The 27,889-nt window shown below is 36.5% G+C and overlaps 5 protein-coding genes across 6 annotated transcripts; 3 read left to right on the top strand and 2 right to left on the bottom strand.

Moving 5' to 3' along the window:
- The first annotated feature begins 535 nt into the window (after window positions 1-535).
- On the top strand, window positions 536-12,898 carry LOC133312793 (protein BREAST CANCER SUSCEPTIBILITY 1 homolog). Its single transcript, XM_061514062.1, has 13 exons — window positions 536-585; window positions 693-746; window positions 841-911; window positions 1,597-1,710; window positions 2,211-2,689; window positions 3,060-3,167; window positions 3,267-4,256; window positions 4,333-4,433; window positions 4,727-4,913; window positions 5,004-5,210; window positions 5,294-5,459; window positions 11,589-11,707; window positions 12,541-12,898. The coding sequence occupies exons 1-13, from the start codon at window positions 539-541 to the stop codon at window positions 12,889-12,891; spliced, it is 2,994 nt and encodes a 997-aa protein (XP_061370046.1). The 5' UTR covers window positions 536-538; the 3' UTR covers window positions 12,892-12,898.
- Window positions 12,899-14,171: 1,273 nt separating this feature from the next.
- On the bottom strand, window positions 14,172-15,899 carry LOC133312802 (uncharacterized). Its single transcript, XM_061514071.1, has 2 exons — window positions 15,600-15,899; window positions 14,172-15,372 (listed from the first exon to the last, which is right to left on the bottom strand). The coding sequence occupies exons 1-2, from the start codon at window positions 15,685-15,687 to the stop codon at window positions 14,567-14,569; spliced, it is 894 nt and encodes a 297-aa protein (XP_061370055.1). The 5' UTR covers window positions 15,688-15,899; the 3' UTR covers window positions 14,172-14,566.
- A 1,584-nt stretch (window positions 15,900-17,483) lies between these two features.
- Window positions 17,484-18,983, bottom strand: LOC133312794 (protein Ycf2-like). The gene has a single exon (XM_061514063.1). The coding sequence runs from the start codon at window positions 18,981-18,983 to the stop codon at window positions 17,484-17,486; it is 1,500 nt and encodes a 499-aa protein (XP_061370047.1).
- A 1,765-nt stretch (window positions 18,984-20,748) lies between these two features.
- On the top strand, window positions 20,749-23,346 carry LOC133312784 (F-box protein SKIP19-like). Of its 2 annotated transcripts, XM_061514049.1 has the most exons (3): window positions 20,749-21,194; window positions 22,296-22,852; window positions 23,094-23,345. In XM_061514049.1, the coding sequence occupies exons 1-3, from the start codon at window positions 20,845-20,847 to the stop codon at window positions 23,129-23,131; spliced, it is 945 nt and encodes a 314-aa protein (XP_061370033.1). In that variant the 5' UTR covers window positions 20,749-20,844; the 3' UTR covers window positions 23,132-23,345. The 2 variants fall into 2 exon arrangements, with proteins under 2 accessions (XP_061370033.1, XP_061370032.1); XM_061514048.1 differs by having other exon boundaries at window positions 22,296-23,346.
- Window positions 23,347-24,980: 1,634 nt separating this feature from the next.
- LOC133312796 (cytochrome b561, DM13 and DOMON domain-containing protein At5g54830-like) lies at window positions 24,981-27,868 on the top strand. Its single transcript, XM_061514066.1, has 2 exons — window positions 24,981-25,937; window positions 26,091-27,868. Exons 1-2 carry the CDS (start codon window positions 24,981-24,983, stop codon window positions 27,519-27,521), a joined length of 2,388 nt encoding a protein of 795 aa, XP_061370050.1. The 3' UTR covers window positions 27,522-27,868.
- Window positions 27,869-27,889: the final 21 nt, after the last annotated feature.

A 27,889-nucleotide genomic window follows, 5' to 3' on the forward strand; every position in this document is an offset into this window, starting at 1 on the left:
TTTTACTACAAAGTGATCAATCAGGATTAAATTATGGGTAAAACACTTCTTCTGCCACAGCAGAAGAAGTTTTTTTACAGCTATAAACTCATCACAATTTATGCCATATTAATTTTATTTTTATTTTTCAAAAAATATGATGAGTCTCACTTTTGTTTCTGTCTGCTGTAAAATCTGATCTTCTATGTTAACAACAGAGATATAAAGCCCTTAAATTATTAAGCAATTGAGTCAGCTCAAATTAAATTAGTCAAGTAATCAGTGAATCAATAGATAATATTCAAAGAGTAATTAAGTTATTGACTAATATTAATATAGAAGGATTAAGCATACAGAGCAATTTTCATTGGTAGAATATAACAAATAAGGAAAGGGATTGAGTTTCAAATTTCAGCCGCCAAAAAGCGAAACGAAACGAAACGAATTGGCGCGTGAGACAGCGCGCCTTTTGAATTCAAAAAATAAAATTTAAAGCCCTTACCCTAACGAGTTGTGTTTGTTTGTTGTTGGTGTTGGAGAGATCGACTCGATAGCTGAAATGGGGGATCTGGAGAGAATGGGCAGAGAACTCAAATGTCCCATTTGGTATGAAAATTTTGATTCATAATCAATCTCTTTTCTTCTTTCTTCTTTTTCTCTACTTACATTGCTATTCCTTATTCCTATTCCTAATTCATTGTTCATGCATACAGTTTGAGTTTGATCGATTCTGCAGTTTCACTTACCTGCAATCATATTTTCTGCAAGTAATACATTCCCTTCTTTCCCTCTATTTTCTTTTCAACTCAAATTTTGCGTTTCTTTTCCTTCTCAACATGTAACCTGTTACTTTTGATTCAGCTCATGTATTTTCAAGTCCATGAAGTCTGCTTCTGCATGTCCTGTCTGTAAAGTACCCTTCACTCGTAGAGGTACGTCTCATACTCTTACAATCTTATATAACCCTAAAACTGCACTCATAACCCGTTTTCTTTTTTATTTTTCAAACTGAATGTTCCTGCTTATTAGTATAAAAGCACACAATGTTTTGACAATAAAATCACTCCCAATTAAACCCCAATAAAATCACTCACAATGTTTTTCAAATAAGGGATTTTTGCAAATGAGTAAATCTGTGAGTCCCAGTGGATACTTAGATCTTGTTAATTTTCTTACTGAGATCACAATAGTCTAAATGCATTCCCAAGAGTGGCTTGCACAGATGATTATATTTTTCATGAGCACGTTATTTTTATTGTGCGGCTTGCACTCTCTTCATGTGTGATGCATGAGAACGTGAGCCTGGTATTTGCTTGAACTTTCTGTTCCAATGTCTCAAAAAATTCATGTTCAAATTCCGTTCCTTTTGCATTCTTTGGCTTCTTAGATTCCTTTCTATAAATTTTGGATGGAATACTGACTTTTAATTTATAATTACGTTCAAGCATATTGTTAGCTAAGCATGATATTTTGCTTTTGGTCGTAACCCTTGGTTTTTGATGTTAAAGTAGAGTGACTGTTCCAATTCATTATGCATCTCTTTCTCATATGCTGTGGGTTCAAGTCTTCTAGTAATTTTGGCTAGTTAAATTTTTGGGCAATCTGTATTTTTGGTAGAGGTTCGTCCTGCTCCTCACATGGACAACTTGGTCAGCATCTACAAAAGCATGGAAGTTGCTTCGGGAATTAGTATGTTTGTCACTCAGAATGATCCTGCTACCAAGTTATCAGGTGATTGTGCCTTTTAATTTGATATATATCAATATTGAAATGTATCTCTATTCCCAAGACTATCTCTCAGTTTATTGTTCTTGTGCAGCACTTTTTTGCAACCTGCCATTTTTAAAGCTTTTATTTTATGTTATTATGACTGGTATTTATTTAATTATTAATTTTGATTAGAATGGGCCAAAGAACTGATTTGGTTTTAAATAAATTTCTTCCAAAAAAGAGAATTGTCAACTGTATATAGGTTAATTACAATTAATTTAATTCCTTATTTCTGACCATAGTATATGCACTACTTTGATGTTGCGTTGTCACTAATACATGCAAATCATGTTTTAGTTTGTCATCTGTTAATCACATACTGCCTTTTTTTCTTCTTCTTTTACTTAGATTTGCATGCTTAGCTCTATAAGTTTATATGTATGTGCCTTGCTTACAATCGAGAAACCTACTAGACTGAATGGATTCATTTGTACTTTACTAACACTTAAATTGTCTTACAGATGGAGAAAAACAATGTGAAGGTGATGCTGACTCTGGTAAGAAAGAAGCTGGTGGAACTCATAAAAATCATGTACAGGAGAAAAAAAGTTTAAAGAGAAAGAAGTCAAGGAAGAAGATTAATACCAGCATGAAAAACTCCGGTTCTGATTTTGCAAAACCTTCTTTTCCAGCAAAGAAAAGGGTTCAGGTGCCACAAAATCTTCTTTCAGAAACTCCATTAAAAAATTTGAAGTTTGGAAACTCTCCTAGCGCAATTATCAAAGAGGGAACAGAAAAGGTTTCAGTCATGGCAAATGAAAGTAATAAAGATGATCATATTCGTTCGCCTTTCTTTTGGTTAAGAGAGGAGGAAGATGGTGAAAAGTTAAGTCAGCACATTAATGAGGATCAACTTATTGATGGCTCAACACCAATCCCTCCTTCATTCAGTGATCTCAAGGACTCTGATGATGAAAACCCTTCGAAAGCAGCTCCTTCAGTAAGTAAACGATTATAACAAACTAAGGTTTTCAGAAATGATAAAATTTTTAACCGTTTGCTGATAGACCTGCATTTTATATGTCTGATGGAAATTATTTGACATTTAGCTCTTATATATAACATCTATGTTTTAAACTATTTTTTTACTTAATTGATTACTCGATTATTAAGACAAGGAAACCTTGTTGAAGTTACTCAACTTCAAATTTTGGTTTAACTGACAGAGTCATTTTATTTTATTTTGGGAAATTCGAATTTGACTGGTTATAAATTGAAGCAGGTTGAATTGTTCAAGCTGGGGAACACTGAAAAAATTGGTATGAATTAATATTAAATTAGTAATATTGTTTCGTGCCATTGTCATGTAGGATGAGGTGCAAAATAAAGCCTCTGCTGATTTATTTGATAGTGAGATGTTTGAATGGACACAAAGGCCTTGCTCTCCTGAATTATTTTCAAGTCCCTTCAGAATGCAGGTAGTGAGAGAATTGAAGCGAAGGGTTATTCATACATAATTTAGGATCTTATCCGTCACCTACCTATTGAAGGTTTAATAAGTTGTATGTTAGTTGCAGGTTGTAGATGCTGGTGAGATTGATGAAAATCATGAGGAATTGGTAGCAGACTCACAGGAGCTGAAAACAAATCAGTCAAGTGCTTTTGCCGACAAAGGAAAAACTGAGAATCCTAAAGAAGGAAATAGATTGGCCGATGTGTTTCCACCGAGTGTGTTCTCTCCACAAATTATAAGTTATGATGATCTAAATGGAATACAAAAGTCTACAAAGAGAAGGAGGAAGGCTAGTGAAAAAGCTAGGCAAGAGCAGATTGTGGAACAAAATGATCCAATTGATGGAATGAATGTTGATTTAAATATCTCATTAAGAGGCAATCAGGAGCAAGCACGGGATTATAAGCACAAATCTTCTAATCTGGGGAAGACTAATAGAAGGGGCAAGAGGGTTTGTTTCAATACCAGTAAAAATCTAACACCTCAAACTGCTTGTACAGTCTCCAATGTATTAGGAGTTCTGAGCAATGATGAAGTGAATATGGCTAAGAATTCACATACTTCACCATGTAAACAAGAAAGTGGAAAGCATTGTCCTCAGGACATTGCTGGAAAAAGTCAGATAAATAGATCTGGAAAACAAAAGCTGGATTATGTGCAGGATGTAGCTAAAGATTTATCTTCAATGCAAGACCAAGCTAATGAGTTTGCTGGTTCTACTTCATCCTTTTTGAGTCTGCAGGCGAATAATGATGTAAAGGCCTCCAATAGCAGGCAAAGCAAAAACAATTTTTCCAGAAAATCTATATCTTGCAGCAGAGAATTGAGGAGTACTAAAATGCTGAAACTTTCTTCTGATTGTATCTCTACTACTAAAAATAGTGATGGAGTCCAACCTAATGAAAGTCGTCAGCGAGGTCCTGATGTCAGAGCATTGAATAATCCATCAAAAGAGAAACATTGTCCATTGGTGGATGAACCTGTTTTAAGGAAATGTGAGAGCCATGTCAAAATGTATCAATGTGCTTTCTGTCTGTCATCAGAAGAATCAAAGGTAAACTTTGTTTGCTTGCTTATCTTGTCATTACTATAAATGGGCTGGAACTTACATTATGTAGTCCAACATACAGGTTTCTGGACCGATGGTGCATTACTTTGAAGGGAAACCTGTAATTGCAGATTATGAAGGAGGATCTAAAGTCACACATTGTCACAGGAACTGCACGGAATGGTAAAGAATTGTCATACGAGTGATATAATCATTTTTGCATAGGTTTTGTCTATGTGAGAAAGCTCTTAATATGGAAGTATTGGTATTTTGGACCTGCTCTTATTGAGAAAAGCATTGCTTCTTCCCAAATCTTGATGTTATTCTAAGTCTAACATATTATGTTGCAGTTGATCATCGTTCATACTTCATATAATTAAATATTTGCCTAAAATGGAATTGATTAAGTTGAATTTAGTTACTAGCCATAGTTTTGAATTTGGACTTATGAGTAATGTGTTTTAAATATGCACCAGGGCGCCCAATGTATATTTTGAAGATGATAATGCAATTAATCTTGAAGCTGAAATAAACAGAAGTAGGAGAATCAAATGTAGCTTTTGTGGACTTAAAGGGGCTGCACTCGGTTGTTATGATAAAAGCTGTCGCAGGAGCTTTCATGTTCCTTGCGCCAAGTTGACTTCTCAATGTCGATGGGATATGGTACGTGATAAAAATCGAACCGCACTTAAAATTTCATGCCGCCTTTTAGATAAAAAAATATAATTAGATCCTGCTAATTTACTGCTTCAGGAAAACTTCGTCATGTTATGCCCTATACATGCTTCCTCCATCTTGCCCTGTGAAAGTTCAGTATCCCAAGAAAGGAGCAAGAAATGCACAGTTAGAGAGGTTAAAAGCGGTGGTCGGAAACATGAGACTACAAGCCAAAATCGAACTGTTGATGGATCATACAAGAAAATTGTACTATGTTGTTCAGCTCTATCCGTACAGGAGAGGGTAAATAATTGCATTTGGTCATTAGAATTCTCCTCATTAAAGAAATCTTGTTTATTGGTTGTCTTTTATGGTCGGAACTGTAGGATGTTGTTTCAGAATTTAAAAGAGTATCCAAGGTTACAGTTCTGAAAAATTGGGATTCAAGCGTAACCCATGTTATAGCATCAATAGATGAAAATGGCGCATGCAGAAGAACCCTGAAAGTATTGCTGGGCATCCTGGAGGGGAAGTGGATTCTCAATATTGAGTGTAAGTCGATTTCATTTATTTACGTGTGATTTTACTGTTTAGTTTTCTACTAAATAGTTATAAGGGTCTGTATTTTCTTACGTAGTAAGAGGTATCTTCTCTCATGTGGTAGACTCAAAGGCATTGTGGGTCCCACCACAATAAATAGAAAAGAAAAAAAGAAAAGAGAAGATACGCATTTTGATGTATGTGTAGGAAAAATATTCTATCTCCTACTGCATGAGAGACATATTTCCCTAGTTATAAATATGAGAAAAACTACTCTCCAGCCATAGGAGAGTAGTGTCTTTTCCTACAGAATTTTTTTGTTTTTCGTTTTTATTTTATAATTATGTTAGTCTTATAATATGATTGTGAAAGTGATAGGAGATATAATATCTCCTATTTACGTACATTAGTAAATCCCTATATATATATTATAAAAAACGAAATATACTTTCTTATATTGCAGAACACAAAATTGTGTTATGCGTATATAAAAAAACTGAGATCCACTAAAAAACAACGTCAACGTTAACAATATCTTTAATCCAACTTAGTTGGAATCGGCAGTAGTTGAATTCAATGATAAATAAGAGGAGATTAAAATAAATAAATAATAAAATAAAATAAAAATAAAAATAAACAAATAAAATAAATAAAGATATTCGACGAAAGATAGAAATAGTATCGATAGTGAAAAAGATGAATAAATATAGATTGAGGTGGTTTGGACACGTAATGAGACGATCTCTGAATGATTTGTTACTAAGAGTTCGATACAAAAAAGTTGTAAAAGTAGATCGAAACTTACCCTAAACATACCTGGAAAAAAATAATTAAACAAGACTCAATAGAGTGTGACTACGAATATAGATTGGCGGACACTGTGTCTTGGGATAGAACGGAGAAAATTATAAATAACGTGGAAAATTAAACCTATTGTTATTCGAATGTTTCATATGTTTCCTTTTCAAAGTGTTTAGGGAAGACAGAGAGCAGTGGCACGAAGAAGATGAAGAATACATCATTTCTCATTAACTGAATTGGTATCAGATACAAGGAGTACTTATATATGAAGTACTGTATCTGTGTAAACAGATATCTAAAGAAAGAAAAAGAAAAAGAAAGATTACAAAGTGGCGCCAAGAAACTGTAACAGTTTAACTGACTAACCAACTATCTAACTAATAACTAATTAACTGACTTAATAAATGAATAGTTAATAGTAATAGCCCCCCTCAAGTTGGGAGGTGAATATCAAACAATCCCAACTTGGAAATAATCTCCCGAAATGGAGCAGGATGGAGAGACTTTGTGAAGACATCTGCTAATTGATGGTGAGTGGAAATGGGAAGTAAACGAAGAAGACCTGAATTAATTTTTTCTCTGGTGATATGACAATCGATTTCGATGTGTTTGCTACGCTCATGAAAACTAGGATTATGAGCAAGGTATACAGCTGCTTGATTGTCACAATAAAGAGGCACCGGTTGAGAAAATGGAATATGGAGATCAGCGAAAAGATAAGCCAACCACTGGAGCTCACATGTTGCAGCTGCAATGGCACGATATTCAGCCTCGGATGATGAACGAGAGACTGTGTGCTGCTTCTTTGATCGCCAAGAAATCAAAGCTTCACCCATGAAAATGCAGATACCAGTAATGGATTTTCTTGTATCAGGGCAACAAGCCCAATCACTATCAGAAAAACCAGCAATCTGTAAGGAATTCGAAGCAGGGAACATTAAACCTTTTCCAGGAGAAGTTTTGAGGTAGCGCAGGACATGGCATGCAGCTGTAAAATGATCAATCATAGGATGGGATACAAACTGACTAAGGTGATTGACAGCATGTGTGATGTCGGGTCTCGTGGTAGTCAAATACAATAACCTGCCAACAAGTCTTCTATAAGCTAAAGGATCAGAATAAGGTTCACCCTGATCTTGATGGAGTTTGACTGAAGGATTCAAAGGTGTAGAAGCTGGTTTGGCTGCGAGGAGGCCAGAATCAGCCAATAACTCAAGAGTATATTTCCTCTGGTTCAGAATCAGACCTTGCTTGGATCGAGCTACCTCTAATCCCAAGAAAAATCGTAGAGGACCAAGGTCTTTGATTCTAAATTGACTGTGTAGAGTGGATTTAACACGCTGGATTTCATTTAAGTCATCACCAGCTAGAACCACATCTTCAACATATATTAACAATGCTGTGAAAGAAGTGGAAGTTCTGCGAACAAAGAGACTGTGATCTGCAACAGATTGCTTGTAACCCAATGATTGGAGAGAGTGAGTAAGCTTAGCATTCCATTGGCGACTTGCCTGTTTCAATCCATATAACGACTTTTGAAGCTTGCAAACTCCATTAGGAACAGAACAAGAGATGCCAGGAGGTAGGGACATGAAGACTTCTTCGTGGAGCTCACCATGCAAAAAAGCATTGTCTACATCCAATTGTTCCAAATGCCAATTTTTAGCAACTGCAAGTGCCAAAAGAACCCGAACAGTTGTCATTTTAGCAACTGGTGAGAAAGTTTGAAAATAATCCACTCCTTCACATTGATTGTACCCTTTGGCTACTAGACGTGCCTTGTAACGATCTACAGAACCATCTGGCTTTCTCTTGATTTTATATACCCACTTACATCCTATTAATTGCTTGTTGGGTGGAAGTTCTACTAGGGACCATGTGTTATTCAACTCCAGGGCTTTAATCTCTGCTTGCATAGCCTCTTGCCAATGAGGAAAAGATGCAGCTTGTTTGTATGTGGTGGGTTCAGTCTCGGTGATGATATTATGACAGAAATTCATATATGGTTGAGAGCATTGTGAATAGGGAAAGTACTTTAGAAAGAGAGTAGGGATTAGCATGAATACCTGAGGAGTGATTGGTGTCTGTCATACTTGATAAGCCACAATGAAAATCTGTCAAATATGAAGGTTTGGTTTTAAACCTTGTAGAACGTCTAAGAGCTGGATCACTGTTGTCAGTATCAGTGGAAACAGAAATGTTATGATTATTAATCAAAGCATCAGATGGGATAATGGGTTGAGACTGAATACGGGGTTGAACATTTGAAAAAGGAACATCAGTGTCATATTGAACATTAGATGACTGAATATAAAAAGGTGGTGATAAGGATGGGACAGAAAGATTGGAATTAGAAAAGGGAAAATGAGACTCATAAAACAGTACATTTCTAGACACAAAGATACTGTTTGAATGAACATCAAGTAGTATATAGCCTTTAGTTCCTTGTTTATAGCCTAGAAATACACACTTCCTAGCTCTGGGTTCAAATTTTGTTCGACCATGAATAAGAGTTGAAGCAAAGCATAAAGATCCAAAAACCTTTAAGTGAGTAAAGACAGGTGGTGTTCCATATAACTGATCATAAGGTGATTTGTTTTTGAGAATAGGTGTGACAAGCTTGTTAATTATGTAGGCAACATGATTAATGCAATAACACCAGTAGACACTTGGAACATTGGATTGGAAAAATAGTGCCCGAGCAGTATTTAATAAGTGTTGATGTTTGCGTTCCACAACACCATTTTGTTGTGGACACTCAACACAGGAAGTCTGATGAATTATACCTTTGGAGTTATAAAACTCCTTCAAGTTGAATTCTGGTCCATTATCAGTACGAATGATTTTGACAATTGTATGAAATTGAGTTTCAACAAAACTGAAGAAGTTACGCAAGTGGGGTCTGCTTTCAGCCTTTGTTTTCATTGGCATTACCCAAGAGAATTTCGAGTAATCATCAACTATGGTTAAAAAATAACGATGATCATGGATTGAAGTAATAGCATTAGGACCCCAAATATCTGCGTGTACAAGATCAAATGAATGTAGAGATTCAGAAGTGCTAGAAGGAAATGTAATTCTTTTCTGTTTTGCATAATGACATGCATCACATACATCAACATTATTGTTACAAGAAATGAAAGGAAAGACTTTAGACATGGATTTTAACACTGATGAAGAACAATGGCCTAATCTGTGATGCCATGTTTTGGAATCGACTATTATGCTATTGCAGTAGCTCTTATTTGACTGGTATGCTGTGTTTTTAACAAGATTTCCAGGTTGTGCTATTAGTGTGAACAGACCATGATGCTGATTAGCAATTCCAATCATCCTCCCATTGGTATTCTGCAAAATGGAGCAGGTTAATTGACGAAAAATGACATAACAATCTGAATCACGGGTTAGTTTAGTTATGGAAATGAGATTAACATGGAACTTTGAAACAAAAAGAACATTATACAATACAAGAAGTGGTGACAAAATCACATTTCCAGAGTGAGTGGCAAAGACTTGGGTACCATCAGGTAATTTGATAGGTATAGGATTGATTTGTCTAGGTGAAGAAAGAAAATCAAGAGAGTATGTTATGTGGTCAGTAGCTCCAGTATCAAGAATCCATTGAAATTGAACATTACCTTGGTTAGATGATACAGCATTGGTTTGAACCATGTTGGAAGAATGATTCATATTTTCAAGTGGATTCTGAATCAGCCCAAGTAGACTTTGGTATTGATCTTTTGTAAAATGGAGTTGCTCATCTGAGCTAGTTGGCAATTGAATTCTTGAATCTTCAAATTGAAATGCATCAGCAGTATTGTCATGTGTAACTAGATTTGCTTTTCGATTCAGATTGTTTCTGTATCCTGGGGGAAAGCCATGCTTCTCAAAGCATGTTTCTATGGTGTGATTCGTGCGTCCACAGTGTGTACAAACTTTATTAGGATTGGATCTCCCTCTTCCATAGGTGATACGGCCTCTGCCTCTGTAAATTCCTCGACCACGTGCAAAGGACTGATCATTGGTATTCAAGAAGGCCTTCACATCAGTAGAAGTTTCAACATTGATTTGCCTTTCTTGTTGACTTACCAGGGAAAATACTCGGTTAATGTTTGGAAGTGGATCCATTAACATGACTTGGGAACGAACATGGGCAAACTGATCATTGAGTCCACGCAGGAATCGAATGACATGATCCTTCTCTCTGCTTTGTTTTGCATGAGTCTGCATTGTTACTCCACAAGTGCAGTTTGGTATGCATTTGCATCTTGGTAATGGCTGCAAGGTATCAAGTTCGTCCCAATATGTTTTAAGCTGAGTAAAAAATTGAGTTACTGAATTATCACCTTGATTCAATCGATACATATCTTCTTGAATATCAGCAATTCGAAACACATCAGTTTGTGAAAAACGCTCCTTTAAATCTTGCCAGACATCAGAAGCTAGCTCCATCCACACAATTGAATGGACTATGGATTCTGCAATTGCACGATGCAACCAAGACAGAACCATTGTGTTGCAACGATCCCACGCCAAGAACAGCGGATCAGATTCTTGAGTTGGAGATGAGATTGTGCCATCTACAAATCCCAACTTGTTTTTGGATTTCAGTGCCATCTTCATGGATCTTGCCCAAGTGTGATAGTTCTTGCCATCAAACACTGGAGATACCAATACCAACGATGGATTTTCATTGGAATGCAGAAAATACGGACTTGACTGGCTAATTTGATCATCTGTTACATGGGAAGATGATTGAACCATATCTGTAACAAAGATTATAGTGCGGAAGCAAAAAAGAAAAAGGTGGACAATACCAGAGCCCTATTGCTCTGATACCATCAAAGTGTTTAGGGAAGACAGAGAGCAGTGGCACGAAGAAGATGAAGAATACATCATTTCTCATTAACTGAATTGGTATCAGATACAAGGAGTACTTATATATGAAGTACTGTATCTGTGTAAACAGATATCTAAAGAAAGAAAAAGAAAAAGAAAGATTACAAAGTGGCGCCAAGAAACTGTAACAGTTTAACTGACTAACCAACTATCTAACTAATAACTAATTAACTGACTTAATAAATGAATAGTTAATAGTAATACCTTTTTAATTCCTTTCCTCTTCCATCCCTCCTCTCTTCCTGTTATCTTATTTCCCCTTTCTCCAATTTTTTATTTTTATTTTTATTAGTTCCACCAAAAAAAAAGTGAATTTTATCTATTTTTATGCGTGTAGATGAGAAATTATATTCCCGCTAAAAAATGTCTAAAATAATTTCTTCCCTCTTGTCGTTTTGTAATTGTTTTTGTTCCGGGGTTGGTTGGTTTTTGGCTGAGCAGGGATCAGAGCTTGCTTGAAAGAAACGAAACCTGTTGATGAGGAGCATTATGAAATAAATGTTGACATTCATGGAATCAGGGACGGTCCTCGCGTTGGACGACTAAGAGCATTGAACAAGGTTAGAGTTTTCATTGTTTGCCATGTTATTGTTAAATATCATTATTATTTTTACTTGGCTACAATGACCATGACTTGAATCTATGAACTTTATCCAAGTTTTGTCTTGTATAACCATGTCAGCAAGTTCAGGTAATCCAGTTCTGGATCCACATAATAGGTTGCACATCTAATAGGGAGAATGAATCTTATTGTAACTCTTAGTTTTAGGTAAAAGACGCCCCTCTCGGGTTAAACCGAGGTACACACTCCTCAAAGTCCTTCACTGCTACTATTATTGTGCACACACCATCTCCATTGGCTTCAACCCTCTTTTCTTGTGCACAATAATCCGCCATCTCTTGACTTCACTTCAGATCCTATATCAAATATGATCTCTCTTGGATCGAACAGAAACCGTTCTTAAAATATTTAAGTAGCGGACACCTAAATTTCTGCAAAGCAGAATGAAAGAGAACCCCAAATTGTCAATCCATCAATCTATGCTTTCAAATAGTCACGGTAACTGTTGGGGGGAAGAACAGATGCAAGTAGCTGATATGCAAGCGTATATACCATGGCTTTGCTTGCAGTAGAGAAAGTGGGCAGCGAGAATTAGAGAAACGCATGTCTGTCAATTTTCACTCTTCCATTGTCTACCTTTCCTTCCCCTCACACCCTACACGTGTCCTAAAGTTGCAAATATTATTTAATGACAATGACAATGAGCTATGCATTGAATGGTTTGGTGCATTTTCAATTGAGTTAAGCCAGAGTACTTGCAGTCTTTCTCTGAACGTTTGCTTGTTAGCAAAACTAAACTAGCGGTTTGTGTTGACAAAATCTCTTATGCAGCAACCGAAGCTTTTTGATGGTTACAAGTTCTATTTTATGGGGGATTTTAAACCATCATATAAGAGCTATCTGCAAGACCTTGTGATTGCTGCTGGAGGGATAATTCTGCATAGAAAACCAGTGTCTGGTGACCCAGAAGCAATGTCGCCTGATATGCATCCATACCAAACACTCATAATTTACAGCCTTGAGCTTCCTGATAAATGCAATCCTTTAAAAACAGATACGATTTTCAGCCAAAGGCAACGTGATGCGGAGGTTCTGGCAAGTTCTACCGGTTCAAAGGTTGCAAGTAATACATGGATTCTGAATTCAATTGCAGCCTGCAAGCTGCAAAGCCATCCTCAATAAAATGTTCATATTGTGAGGTCATTTACATGCACCTGATTCCAAACTGGTGTTTTACCTTTTCATCTTTTATTATGTTTAAAAAAATAACTGGCAATGTTATGCAACTCAATATAAAGGAATTATAATCAACTTGCAAAGTTGATTGAATAATTTTTATTAGATAATTATAATATGAAATTTAATGTTGGATTTAAAGTGTTACTTCCAAGCATGTGGATCAACTGGTAAATGGTTGTTTTAGTTTAATTAGTGGTCTTGAATTTGAGTTCATGAGAATGTAGTTATGTTAAAGCTTGATAGGGAGAGCTTTTTCGTTCATGTGATTCTACCTGTTTAAATTGGACTAAACAAATAATCGATGAATTGATGAATAATATTTCTTTTTTTAAAAAAACCTAGTTATAAAATTATTTAATACTTCATAAATATATATTAAAATTATTGTAATGTATATTTTTGAAATAAAACTAATTAACAACTGAAACTTTTATGTTTGATATAAATAATCAAAATAATGGACAATTGTAATTCAATAGTTTATTCAATGAAAATCACATTTTACTTCAAATTATTAAATAGTGTAAGAATATCACATTTTATGCTGTTATAAATTAGTTCTTTTCTATGACTAGCGGGTTAGTAAATTTCGTGAACAACTTTAACTAGCTTATCCTGTCGCCCATCTTGTCAGTTCGTATCATTTGTGTTGTCAAATTTTTCTAGATTTTATTTAAATATTATCTGATGAGATGCTTAGTAAAACATGTAAAGATTAATAATGTCAATCTTCATAGCAGCATTTAAACTAGAAAACACAGAAAGTTATGATCAACTGCTCTGGACATCGTGAAAAGATTGTTTGATTAGCTATAGATTATTATGTACTAATATACAGTCTTGAAATGTTTCATGTCTTGCTTCCAAAAAAAAAAAAATGTTTCTTGTCTTTGGTGATTATATGACCCTGTCTTGCGAACTGACACCATGATCCATGCATAAAATATTCGTCAAGTATAGATTGTGTTGATAGTTAGGAGAATTCATAACCAATTTATGTTTCTGAAAGCTACAAATATTAAGATACTGTAAGTCTGGCCCTTTTGAGCTGGTTTGAAGTCGAAAACAAGCAGTTACAAGTATAGTTGTTCAAACATGTATTATGTAAATACATCAGTATAACTTCTACAATAAAGTATATGGTGATATACTTCCTTGATATGAGGTTCTCATGTTCTTTTTCTGCTGTAAGTGTGAAAATGTATTTACTTATAAACGCTACACTAAATAGATCATATTGAAGTGGGAAAAAAATTGAATTTAGGACATGCGTACAAAGAGGACAGGAATCTGGTTTATACAATTCTTGGTTCAGTGGAAATCTAGAAATCTAAGCTCAAACACATGCAGCGTCGCCATGCTCCTCTTTGACCCTTTTTCCTCAAGCTCATATTAAAAAGATTTTACAGTGAACTATTTTGGTTAAAGATTCCCTTTCTGCTCTTGATCTAAGAGCATGCTTTCTAGGCATGAAAATAGATGATGTAGGCAAGAAGTGAATAAGCGCAAGCTGTTCATGGATGATGTGTTGATACAGTGTCCATGTTCTTCCCATGTAAATCATGCTTCGCATCATTTTGCCTCTACCAATCACAGATTGAGCTTTTGGCTTATCATATTAAGCTTTCTCCTGTGTATGTTTTGAGATTTTCATGTTAAGAGATTCAAGCATATGCTGCATAGCTGAAATTTCCTCTATGACTTTGTTTGTTTCTGTATTAGTTGTTATCATTCCTTTCTTGAAGTCACATATCCTGTCAATGCCTGCTTGAACTTGCACCTCCATTTGCTCCATTGTAGCACGAATTTCCTTGTTTTCCTCTTGCATGTCTTTGAGTTTTCTCTTCAAAGACCGATAACCATCAATAGTCTTTTGAAGTTGTTCCGTAAGTGCCTTGTTACGCTCTTGAAGGGCTATGTTGCCTTCCATTTCCACTCCATTACTTTTCTTCTCCTTGGGTTCTGAGTTGGAAGCATGCAACTTCTTCAACAACGTATCATTCCGTGCTTTTAGATCATTGATGAAATCCTCCATTTCTGTCAACTCTTGAGCCTTTCTTGCAAGTTCAGAAGCCATAATTTGCTTTTCTTTTCCCAAACTCGAACACATTGCTTGAAGGCTCTGCCGTGCCACCAAGCTTGCACTAAGCTCTTTCCTTAGCTTCTCTTTCTCATCTGTAGGCACATCAGGAAGCCTTTTGTCCTTGGGAATTGGAACATTAGGCCTAAGGTCAGTGTTACACCGCCTAAGTTCAGCTTTTCTCTTTGTAGAAGATTGAAATTTTTGAACCCTGGACCTAACATCATCTACAATAAACATCATTCCATTCACCCTTTGAAACCTGCGCTCATCATTATCTTTTGTGCTAGCAACATTATGATCTTGAATTAGTTTCAACAACAGCTTAACATTGGTGGCAAGGCCTATAGCAAAAAATGAAATATTGAAAAAGGGTGATCAGTTTTATTCACATATATGCCTAATGTAATATGGAATGCTTGATTAAATTTTCTGACCATTTAGATTTTACCATTCTAAGATGATGAAACATGTCATGTATTAACAATTGTTGGCAAACCCCATTTTCATTCTAAAACAAAAAAAGAATTTTTTTGAAAAAGGGCTGAACTGTGTAACACACGAAAATTACCTTCCAAACCGCAATCTTCTTCTGGCTGTACATTTTTACTTGTTGAAGTAATTAACTCTGGAGATGAAAATGCTCGGATACGATCCATGCTATACCCAGAATGTCCAAGAGGAAAAAACAATTTGGTGAAAGATATGATAAACAGCACTTGGGAATGGAAGAAAGGAGCATGAGTAGAAGAAAAGGTTTTTTTTTTTTGCTTTTTGTTTATTAATTTTGTGAATTTTCAATGTAATATGTACTGAGAGATCCAAGAGAGAGAGATATTACTTTTGCAGTGTTTCTTCTCCTTCTCTCTGTTGTTTCTCTCTCCCCTCTGGAAAAATTCATGCTTTTGTTTCATAATTTCTAATATAGTATATTCTAGTGTTGGTTGGAATGGGAGACAGGCTGGTTCATGGTTTATGCGCAATTATTGCTTACAGTTTGACTTCTTCGTTGGCTTTGTCTTTTCTTTCCCCTTATTCCTAAGATAGATTTTCTATCAAATCTTTTATAATTATGTAAAACAAAACATTCTCATAATTTCTCTATGTAATTTGTGTAAATTAAGATAATAAAATATGAATAAGGATATGTTTACAATTTTTTTTTACAAATTTTTGTAAATTACATTATATTTTCCCGAGAGAAAATAGTGTGACTAGTGTTCTTCCGAGAGAAGACCATAAATTTATAAGAGTTTGTAAATAAAAAATTTGTAAATATAACTTGTCTCATAAACTATTGATATATCATTATTTTTACTGTAACATTATTGTTGGGTCGGCAATTAATGTTATTCTATGCTTGACCGTTCATATAGTCAATAATGTCACTCTCATTCAGACTCTCACATCTTCATCTATAAATAATGTGTTAAATATCTCAAGTTTATTATTGTGCATACACATACGTCATTCGGCCGTGAACCTCGAGTCTTCTAGTGCATATTGATCTACCACCCCTTATGACATTTCTTCCATAAACTACCACTTGCATAATCATATATTAATTAGGACCGTATGATCTACATCGATCAACATTAAATAATATATGAATATTGTGTTAGATAATTACTTTCTTTATTTAAAATGATATTACATCAATTTATAATTGACTTGTTCTGCATAACTAATATATCTAAGCAAGATTTTTTTTTTAACCTTTAGACAGTGTGAACTTGGTTTTTTTCTTTGATTCTTGGGAAACTTGACAGATGGACAACAAAATAGTAGTAATCTTGTTTTATAATTCATTTATGGATTTTGAACCAAATTGTGACTTGATATTTAATGTCTTGTTTTGCTTAATATGTTGATTTTGTTTGTCATGTTCTTCATTATTCACAATATCTTACCAGGAAGTGCATAATATATTGCATATTCAGAGAAAATAATGGATGACAGATTGACAGATAACCAAACCAGGTTGAAAAATGGAGCTCACCAAAGCCCACAGCTTGGAACGAAGAGAACGTGGTTGGTATATTATACATTTGGCCTCTTTCGCGGTCCTCATGTTACCAAATCATATAATAAATATAAATTGCCTTTGACCACAACTAAAGTAAATACAAATTTATGTATAAAAAATTAAAAATAAAAGACAAATATTGGAAACTTTTGTTTTTTTAATATTTTTAAAATTACACCTCACATCCTTGCATGTGGATGTAAGCGCCATAAACGCCTCTACAAGCGGCCTCCAATTTGGAGGAGACTTTAGCGTGGACCCTTTAAAATTGGGCTAGCTACTCATACATCCTTTGAGGTTAAGGGATGATGTAACGTTTGGCCGCTTCAAGAATCAACGACTATCCCCACATACTAACACGACACTTTTCAGTGTGCTTTTTCCTCACTCGCACACTTCCCAAGAAAACTTCTCAGGAGGTCACCCATCCTAGAATTGCTCCAAGTCAAGCAAGAGTCCATACCTTGACATCTCTTCATCTGCAAAGAATTCTCGATGTGAAAACACAGAGACAAAAGGCTGATCTTTGAATAGGAAAAAGAGTGGATCCGAGGGTTCCCAAATGAATTGACTTATTCCAAAAAAGCCTTGTTCTTTGGAAGATCTATCTCGTGTCTGGTACTGCACGGTTCCACCCTGCAAGAACTCCGAATCATTCTCTTGAAGCTCATCCTCTTCATCATAAATGATCTGCTTGCCCCGAAATGACCCGGCCCAATAGGGAAATCCCAATTCATTGGGCCTTTCGATACAATCAAATAGAAAGCCCCAAGGGCGCCATATTCTAGGAGCCCAAACTATGTGATTGAATAAATCCTCCTCTATTTGTTGGGGGTCGAGGACTCCTTCCCCTTCTTCAAACTCTGATTCATATTTTTCATAGAGAAATCTTTGATCAACGATAGAACAAGATCCATTTTGAATCGTATTTAAGGGATTCCTTGGTTCGAGCCGAAGAAGCAATGTCACTCGATCATTAGCAAATTGACTGCAATCTTTTTCTGTCCGTAAGGATCCCACCAGAGCGCCCTCTACTTCTAATAGGCCATGAACTAGATCAAAATCATTCTCAATGAGCCCATAAGAAATGATCCCATTTTTTTCATCAGGTCGGGGTAGAGACCAAAGGTCTTGAGCGACCGATCCGGCAGAACAACTCAAAAGATAAAGAAGTATCGTTAATTTATTCATGCTCGTTCCAAGTTCGAAGTACCACTTGTACAAATAAGAATCCCCCCCGTTACAGGATTTCTTCTTCATATAAATAGATATAGGATCTATAGAGCAATTACTTAGAAGTACATTTTGTGAAACAACCCTTCCTATCTGATAGAAAAGGATCCCATGATCCTGAACCGATCTTACCTGAGATCGCAAATCCCAAGTTTGTCTATGAAGAGCAGATCTAATTAGATTAGTGTCTATAATAGATTTCTTTTGTATAATACTAATCGATAGGGCCTCATTGGTAAGTGCTACAAGATCTCGTACATTGAAACCCATAGTTATGGACCCGAATCCATTAGTATGGAACATTTTCGTTTCCAAGTGAAATCCCCGAGTATATGAAAGAGTGAAAAAGTGCTTTCGTTGTTGTGGAATAAGAAGCCTTCGTATCTTAATACATGTATTTAATTTATTCGGAGCTATTAGAGCGGGATCTACTTTTTCGGGAATATGAGTCGAAGCAATAACAAGAATATTTCTAGTGGAACATCTTTCACAATCCCTGGAGAGATAGTTCACTAATAGACCGAAGGATAAGTAATTCGACTCATTCATATCCAGATCATGAATGTTCGGAATCCATATTATGCAAGGAGACATTGCTTTTGCTAATTCGAATTGAAGGGTGAGATAAAATCGGTCTATTTCCGGCATCATATCCATATGTAGCACATTCATCATAGTTAGAAGCTCCAATCTCATTGCTATTACCCAAACAAGCATGAAACGTATGCTTGCGTATTCGTCCATAGGTCAAATCGGATATGTAATTATTGGAATAATTGTTGGAGACTCAAATGGTGGATATGCAAGCATGATAACTTATATGTTGTTCTATATCTCCATGAATCTAGGAACTTTTGCTTGCATTGTATCATTTAGTCTACGTACCGGAACGGATAACATTCGAGATTATGCAGGATTATACACGAAAAGCAGATGCATCTTTTTAGTATAGGTAGTACCGAAAAGTTTATAAGAATTAATTGGTACTACCTATACTAACAAGATGCATATGCTTTTCGGTAACCTGGATCGGAAGAACTCCATAGTTAAGCGTGCTTGACTTGGAGCAATTCTAGGATGGGTGATCTCCTGAGAAGTTTTCTCGGGAAGTGTGCGAGTGAGGAAAAAGCACACTGAAAAGTCTCGTGTTAGTATGTGGGGATAGTCGTTGATTCTTGAAGCGGCCAGGCGTTACAAGTGGTATCAGAGCAGAGCCTCTCTTCCAGTACGGTGTGGTTCGAGGACGAACCAGGCAGAAGCTGGTGGGCATGTAACATCCCAAGCGCTGACGAGGGCGGGGAGTGATCGCCGGTGTCAAAGGGCATGGACAATGGGCGGCTTCTGACAGGCTTCCAGCGGGGGGTTACATGAACGAATGAATCGAATCGACACCCGAAAGAGAGGGATTCCAAAGACTGTGCAAGTGTGAGACTGCACAGTTTGGGAATAGCTTATAAGAATTAATTGGTACTACCTATACTAACAAGATGCATTTGCTTTTCGATAGCCCGGAACGGAAGAACTCCACAGTTAAGCGTGCTTGACTTGGAGCAATTATGAGATGGGTGACCTCTGGGAAGTTTTCCCGAGAAGTGTGCGAGTGAAGAAAAGTACACTGAAAAGTCTCGTGTTAGTATGTGAGGATAATCATTGATTCTTGAAGCGGTCGAGCGTTACAGATGGATTATTGATCTTTTTATCTTTCTTGGACAGAATTTTCTAAACTGATTTAGTAGATAATAAAAATTTAAACATTTTGTACAGCTGTTTTTTGTTTCAATACTTATACTATTTTAAAAATTAAAAAATAAATCTATTTGTGTTCTGCTATATCTTAGCTTTTAGTAAAATAAATAACTTAAAGAATAAAACTAGTAACACAAGTTTAGCTTCATGCTTTGAGATATCTTATGCTTCTTTACAAAATTGATGGGTATTATAAGTTTAGTTTCATTTTTTTGTTAAATTATTGAATATTATATATAATATACAATACATAAATTAAAAAATATTATTTAATATTAAAACATGTCTTAACATGTTGAAATCTAATATTTTTTAGAATTAACATGTCAGAATATCGTGTTATATCTCATATCTCATGTCAATGTCGGTGCAATATAGGGTTGACCAATAAATCACAAAAAAACAAACTAATATAGTTACTCACTAAGTTGTAAATTGTAATAACACAAGGTCCATGCAACGACCATATAAGATCCCTAAGAGAAGCCCTTTCTTTAGCACTGTCCATTCATTCATAAATAGTGTTCATTTTCCAACTTCATGGGTAGAATTGGGCTTAGCTTTGGACCTCTTTTTATCAAAACTGAGCTTAATAAAATATTATATATTTATGGGCCGTACAATGGGCTAGCCTAATCAAATGAGGCCCATTATGCATTCCCCTCTCTCTCTCTCTCTCTCTGTGTGTGTGTGTGTGTTGTGTGTGTGTACACATAACGACTTAGAGGAAAAGGGAAAGAAAATATTACCTTGGGAAAATCATTTCGTGAGCACCACCGCAATCGCAACCACAACCAACGTTGATTATTCGATGGAGGCATCGTCGTCATCGTCTTCTTCGAATTCGAAGGCAGTAAGCGATTGTGAAGAACGAAATTGGCTGGATCTTCCACGAGATGTGGTGTCAACGATATTCATGAAGCTGGGGGCTATGGAGATCCTGATTAACGTTCAGCGTGTTTGCTCTGTGTGGCGCAACATCTCGAAGGACCCTCTCCTTTGGCGCACCATCGACATGCACAATTCTGGTGATCTCAACGACATCGACTACGATTTGGGGATTATGTGTCGCCGTGCAATTGACTATAGCTCTGGCCTTTTGCTCGATATTAACATCGAGTATTTCGGTACCGATGATCTCCTTCACTACATCACTCATTCGTAAGTTCCACGTTTCAATATTTTCAGATTGAATAATTTCATCGTGTCTTGGGTCCTGCTTTTTGTTTTAAGTCTTTGTTCGCTAAAATTGCTACAATCGGTACCGACTGTCAAACCATTCCGTTTCTGTTTGATCAATAATATGGTGGGTTTCGGAGCAAAAGGTTTATTTTTGAAAGAAGCTGTTGTCTTGGTTGGTTTTTATCTTCAAAGTAATAGAGTTCTACCATGAAGCTGAAAACATCTATGAATTTGAAGCAGATCTAGAGGATAGAAGTAGGTGTAGCCTAATAGTGGCAGGATTTGTCACAGGTTTGGACTTGGAGGGATAGAAAAAATAGTATCTGGGATTTTGACTAGAAATGAGTTGGAAAATCAAGTTTAGGACCCAAGCAGATGTACTAAATAAGAAGCATGATGGATGAGGAATTCTGAAAAATGATTGGAAAAAGTGAAAATTACAATACTCATTGATGTCATTTTATTCCAGTTATTGGTAAGGCAGTAGGGTGTTATTTACCAATCAAAGACACTATCAAGTGTAATTAACTTCGACCTCAAGGGAGAGTATTTTTAATTTACTATTTAATTTTCAAAATTTTGCTACTTTTGTCCTCTAGGTGATTGCAGTTAAATGAAGAAAGTTCATTTATGTAATGTTCAAAGTCAATTTTTCATTTTCATTTCTTCTTTTCTCCATTTTTCTGTTAGAATTTGAAATGATGCTTCCTATTTCCTGGGATTGAGATTACGAGTAGTGATGACTATATTGAACTGTGATACTTTGATTTAATGCTAACTGCAAATCGTCTTTTATTTCAGCTATGGTATATGATATAGAATTGATTTGTGGTGTGTGATGAAGGTATTACTGAAAGCATGTCTGTCAGTATGTGTCGTAACACAATTGGTTTTTGGTTCTTCTGTTTGAAGTGGAAAATGTTCATTATATAAATATGAAATTTCACATATTTAGATATTTTACCAGACAGATCATTTGGTAGCATCTCTATTTAGTTAATTTACCAATGTCACAGCATATCTTTTGGTAGCATCTCTATTTAACACTATCTCACCCTATTTTGTGTTGCCATTTTACAGTACAAGTCATCTACGACGCCTACGTCTTGCATGTTGCTTTAGCATATCGGATGAAGGATTGTGTGAAGTTGCAAAAAACCTTGCTCAGTTGGAGGAACTTGATATATCAATCAGCAACTTATCCAGTGATCCTCTAGAAGCTATTGGCCGATCTTGCCCTCACTTAAAATCCTTGAAATTCAACATGGAAAGTTACAGGCATCCGCACATGGAGTGTGATGAGGACGCATTAGCTATTGCACAAACCATGCCAGAGTTACGCCATCTCCAGCTTTTTGGAAACAAGCTGACTAATGATGGCTTGCTTGCCATTCTTGATGGCTGTCCTCACCTTGAATCTCTTGATGTACGACAGTGTTTCAATCTTAATTTGGGAGGAAGTTTGGGGAGGAGATGTGCTGAACAGATTAAAGATTTTCGGCTTCCATATGATCACACGGATGACTACCCATTTGAAGTTGAAATTGATTATGGATTACTTAATGAAGACTACCCATCTGGGACGTCAGACATAGATTTCTTGTCTGATGGTGATTATGACTATTATGAATTCTCAGGTGGGAGTGAATTTTCTGAGTATGATTATGATAATTATTATGACTTTTGACAAATTTGAAACATTTCAGCACGGGCAAAATAAGTGCTGTGAATATTTGTTACCACTCTTCGTTATTTCTCTCTGTAACATTGGGATCAAATGAAAGCCAGGAAATACTCAGCAATGCATTCCATTAAAGTAACCTGAACCTTCTACTAAAGATACTCAATGTAGTGATGCTGTTTTAATGAATTTGGTAGGTGGAGACAGCCTGATGGTCGTTTACATGGGCAGATAGCTGATAATCATCTGGAACCTTTGCGAAGCCCATTCACTGTTTGCAACTTGTATTTATCAGATACATGTAAGAAGCAATTTCAATCCAAAAGGTGATGTTGATGTATAATGTTGTAAGAATTTCCTTGGGTTTATGTTGAAATCTGTGACTCTGAACTTTGGTTTTCTTAAAAAAAAATTGGGTTGGTGCGCTTGACCTTTTTTCTATACCATGATTGGAATTGGACTAAAATAAAAGTTATAGCGTTTTGAAGAATTCATGGACCATGGTAGAGTGTTTGGGGTGAGCTAGTTCAATTAAGGACAATTAGTTCAGTGTCAAGTTATGATCATCGGATAAAAGTTTTCTTCCAAAGCTTTAGACGTTATTTTGTCAAAGTTATAGTAATATTCTTATTAGGGTCTTAGTTTAGGGTCGTCGATTGATGAATTTATATAAAAGCAAAAATAGATTGTAAGAAACGAAATAATATATATATACACACACACGAAGTGATAATTGAAAATAGCAAATAAGAAATTGCTTGTATTTTTGGTAGTAAACGTGGAAAGATACTTTGCATATAAAGATCGACGAGCATGAGCTTATTAATGCCACCAAGTTTGTTTGTTACCTATCCTAGTTGGTTGGTTGGGCGCACTTGGGCAATTGCTTGTGAACCTATTATAGTTCGTCTTTCCCGAATCTTATGACAAGTGATTTGATGACCTAATACTCATTATATCTTTACTATTACTTATGAGTGGGTTGAACTTTATCTCCACGAGATTTTAGAGACATACGGGATACGGCCAGTTGAGTCCTTCGAGAGTGTGATATGACACCATACTTTTTGAATTCACTCCCCTAATATAATACTCTCAGCAACTTTTTGTCCGGCTTTAGTTGGTTTTTTTTTTTAATCTTTCTTTTTATATATATATATATATATATATATATATATATAGGATTTGATGTTTGTCCTTTTAAAGAACATAAATAATGTCATTTTAAGAGAGAGATAGACATGAATAATGAAAATTATTTGGAAGAAAATGAGTGATTTTTTTTTAATTTAAATTTTAAATAAAAAAATTATTTTATGTCTATCTCTCTCTTAAAATGACATTATTTTATATCATTTAAAATGATATACTTTTTATCATTTAAAATGACAAACATTTTTTTCATATATATATATATATATATATATATATATATATATATATATATATATATCACAAAAACTAAAACAGGGATTTCAAATTGAATCTAGCGAAGCAAGCATTCTCCAAGAAGTCTCTAATTTACTTTCTTTCATATGAAAAATTAACGAACCATGATCCATAGTGCAATACAATAACGATGGCGACAACCATTTCTAAACAATGGGCACAAAAACAAAACAAGTAAATCATGGTTTACTTTATAGGACTCTCACTTTGGGTACGACAAGTGCTGTTCTCAATTTCTTCACCCAAAACCTGAATCATAACGAAGTTGTCACCTGTCAACTAAAACCCAGCTCCAACGAACCCGCAAACGCAACAAAAACGTTTTCTCATTTTTCTTTTCTTTTTTTCAAAAAAGAAAGAAACTACCACCCCGCCGTGGTTTGCTGCTGCTTTTGCTTCGACGACGACGGCGATCGCGGCGTTTCTCCGATTACCACCTTCCCTCCCTTCCATTGACGAACGGCAATTCGGATTCCGAAGAGTACCCGCGTCATTGTATTCCGGATCTCATCCACATGCTTCGCGAATCCATCTACATCTTCATCTTCCTATCCTTTTTGTTCTTCGGCTATGCGGATCCTCCACCGAATTGCACTCGGACCAGCCCTTTGGTCGATTTGGAGTCCGAATTCAAAATGGTTCAGCACCAACTCAGAGGCTACCTCAAAATCATGGACGATTGCTCTTTTAGGGTTTCCCAATTCGACATGCTTTCTGGGTCCGATGTGCACTGGTGGGGTGCACTCGCTCCCGATTTCGACAACGTTACAAGAGGATTCATCATTTCCGATCAGAAATTGAACCAAACTTACGCCAATTCCACCCTCGTCGTGCGTTTGTTGCAGAACGTTACATGGGACATGATCCATGTACTGGCCGTGTGGGACCGACCCACGGCCTCGGATTTCGGCCACGTCGTGCTCGGAGAGTTGACCAATGCGACGGAGAACGGTGTTCACACGGAGCCAACTATGTTTGAGAATTGTAAGGTTTTGTCGAAGGACTTGAGGGTTCGGTGGAGTTTGAATGTGAAGGAGGATTCCATCGAGATTGGGTTGGAGGGTGCAACTGGTGTTATGAATTACATGGCTTTTGGTTGGGCAAACCCCAATGCCACTGATTCTGAGCTCATGGTAGGTGCGGACGTGGCTGTGACAGGGTTTAAGGAAGATGGGTTGCCCTTTGTGGATGATTTCTTCATTACTAAGTATAGTGAGTGTGTGACAAACAGCGAGGATGGATCTGCACAAGGGGTTTGTCCCGATTCAATTTATGAAGGACCAGATAGGGTTGGTTTGGTGAATGATACTAGGTTAATTTATGGGCAGAGGAGAGATGGCGTTTCTTTCATTAGATACAAGAGGCCATTGAGTCAAGTTGATAGCAAATATGATCACCCTGTTGATCATTTGGCTAATATGACTGTTATTTGGGCTTTGGGGAAGATTAGACCTCCTGATACTCTTCAACCTTACTATCTTCCCCAGAATCATGGGGGTCTTCCGTTTGAGACTTTTGGCCATTTGGTTCTTAATGTTTCGGCTCATGTCAATGACTGTATAGGTCCTCTGGATGCTCAAGATAAAGAGGATCAAGATGTTATCATTGCTGATGCTAAAGTTCCTTTGGTTGTTTCATCTGGTCCAGCATTACATTACCCCAACCCCCCAAATCCTGCAAAAGTTCTTTACATCAACAAAAAGGAAGCTCCTGTCTTGAGAGTGGAAAGAGGGGTGCCAGTCACGTTTTCAATACAGGCTGGGCATGATGTTGCACTCTATGTTACTTCAGATCCGATTGGTGGAAATGCTACTCTGAGGAATCTGACTGAGACTATTTATGCAGGAGGTCCTGTGGCAGAGGGAGTTCAAGCCAGTCCTACAGAATTAGTTTGGGCTCCTGACAGGAACACTCCTGATCATGTCTACTATCATTCATTGTATGAGAAGAAGATGGGTTGGAGAGTTGAGGTTGTTGATGGGGGTTTATCTGACATGTATAATAACAGTGTTGTTCTGGATGATCAACAGGTTACCTTCTTTTGGACATTGTCGAAGGATTCCATATCTATTGCTGCTCGTGCTGAGAAAAAGAGTGGTTATCTTGCCGTAGGATTTGGAAGTGGAATGATATACAGCTATGCTTATGTAGGCTGGATCGATGATAATGGTGTAGGTCGTGTAAACACTTACTGGATTGACGGAAAGGATGCTTCAAGTATACATCTTACACATGAGAATTTGACATATGTGAGATGCAAAACAGAAAATGGCATTATTACTTTGGAATTTACGCGTCCCTTGCAGCCTTCTTGTGGTCGGGGCAATAGGCCGGAATGTAAGAATATTATTGATCCCACAACTCCACTTAAAGTTGTTTGGGCGATGGGTGCTCGATGGTCTAATGAACATCTTAGTGAAAGGAATATGCATTCTTTTACTAGTAGTAGGCCTATACTTGTACTGCTAATGCGTGGTTCTTCAGAAGCAGAGCAGGATTTACTTCCTGTTCTGGCTGTGCATGGCTTTATGATGTTTCTTGCATGGGGTATCTTGCTTCCTGGAGGTATTTTGGCAGCTAGATACTTGAAACATTTTAGGGGTGATGGATGGTACAAAATTCATGTTTACTTGCAATACTCAGGGTTAGCAATTGTTCTACTTGCCCTTCTTTTTGCAGTTGCTGAGCTTCGGGGATTTGTTGTCAGCTCAGCACATGTTAAATTTGGAATTGCTGCAATATTTTTGGCTTGTGTACAGCCAGTGAATGCATCCTTAAGGCCGCAAAAACAAGCAAATGGGGAGCAGGCACCCTTTAAGAGGGTTCTTTGGGAATACTCCCACATAATTATTGGCAGATCTGCCATTGTTGTTGGCATTGCAGCACTTTTTAGTGGCATGAAGCATTTGGGAGACAGATATGGCGTGGAAAATGTCCATGGACTCAATTGGGCATTGGTGATTTGGTTCACAGTTGGTGCATTGACTGTTCTTTATTTGGAATACCGGGAAAAGCAGCTAAAAAGGGACCGGATATTTGGAAGAAGTAATTGGGTGCTTGGTAATCTTGAAGAAGATGAGTCCCTTGATCTCTTGAGCCCAACCAGGAGACCTGCAGATAAAGAGTCACAAGTCTCTACAAGAATGGAAGTCCAGTTAGAACCTTTGAACAGATAGATGCATGTTTTTTAACTTCTGATAGAAAGTCTCCATTGTTGGCAAATTTCACATTCAATCTGAGTTGTCAGGCTTCTTCGTTAGTTATGAGGCATTTTTTAGGGGTAGAGGGAGCACTTGTTCGTTAGTCTCTCTGTACTCATGTTGCCATTTTGTGAAGAGTAGCTTTCGTACAGTCACACATATTCACAAGTATAGGTTATATCATTTCTTTATCCTAGGTGCTATACTTTTCTTCTTCTTCTTTCTCTCCCCGCCAAAAAATAAATAAATAAATAAATAAAACTTACACAAAAGTGAAAGCTTTCTTGTCGATTAATGTAGCGTAGTTTCTGTTCGATAATATAGCAGATGTACTTCACACATGG

This window comes from Gastrolobium bilobum, unplaced genomic scaffold (assembly GCF_033153095.1).
Source record: "Gastrolobium bilobum isolate Gb01-03AN ecotype WA unplaced genomic scaffold, APGP_CSIRO_Gbil_v1 utg8540, whole genome shotgun sequence".
In the NCBI taxonomy this organism is placed as follows: domain Eukaryota; kingdom Viridiplantae; phylum Streptophyta; class Magnoliopsida; order Fabales; family Fabaceae; genus Gastrolobium; species Gastrolobium bilobum.

Coding starts and splice junctions, on each gene's coding strand:
- LOC133312796 (XM_061514066.1), top strand. CDS start 24,981: ATGGTTCAGCACCAACTCAGAGGCTACCTCAAAATCATGGACGATTGC. Junction 25,938..26,090: donor ATGCTCAAGATAAAGAGGAT/CAAGATGTTATC, acceptor GTGCCAGTCACG/TTTTCAATACAGGCTGGGCA.
- LOC133312793 (XM_061514062.1), top strand. CDS start 539: ATGGGGGATCTGGAGAGAATGGGCAGAGAACTCAAATGTCCCATTTG. Junction 1,711..2,210: donor TCCTGCTACCAAGTTATCAG/GTGATTGTGCCT, acceptor ATTGTCTTACAG/ATGGAGAAAAACAATGTGAA. Junction 5,211..5,293: donor CTCTATCCGTACAGGAGAGG/GTAAATAATTGC, acceptor TCGGAACTGTAG/GATGTTGTTTCAGAATTTAA.
- LOC133312794 (XM_061514063.1), bottom strand. CDS start 18,983: ATGAGATTGGAGCTTCTAACTATGATGAATGTGCTACATATGGATATG.
- LOC133312784 (XM_061514048.1), top strand. CDS start 20,845: ATGGAGGCATCGTCGTCATCGTCTTCTTCGAATTCGAAGGCAGTAAGC. Junction 21,195..22,295: donor CTTCACTACATCACTCATTC/GTAAGTTCCACG, acceptor GCCATTTTACAG/TACAAGTCATCTACGACGCC.
- LOC133312802 (XM_061514071.1), bottom strand. CDS start 15,687: ATGGATCGTATCCGAGCATTTTCATCTCCAGAGTTAATTACTTCAACA. Junction 15,373..15,599: donor AGAAGATTGCGGTTTGGAAG/GTAATTTTCGTG, acceptor TTTTTGCTATAG/GCCTTGCCACCAATGTTAAG.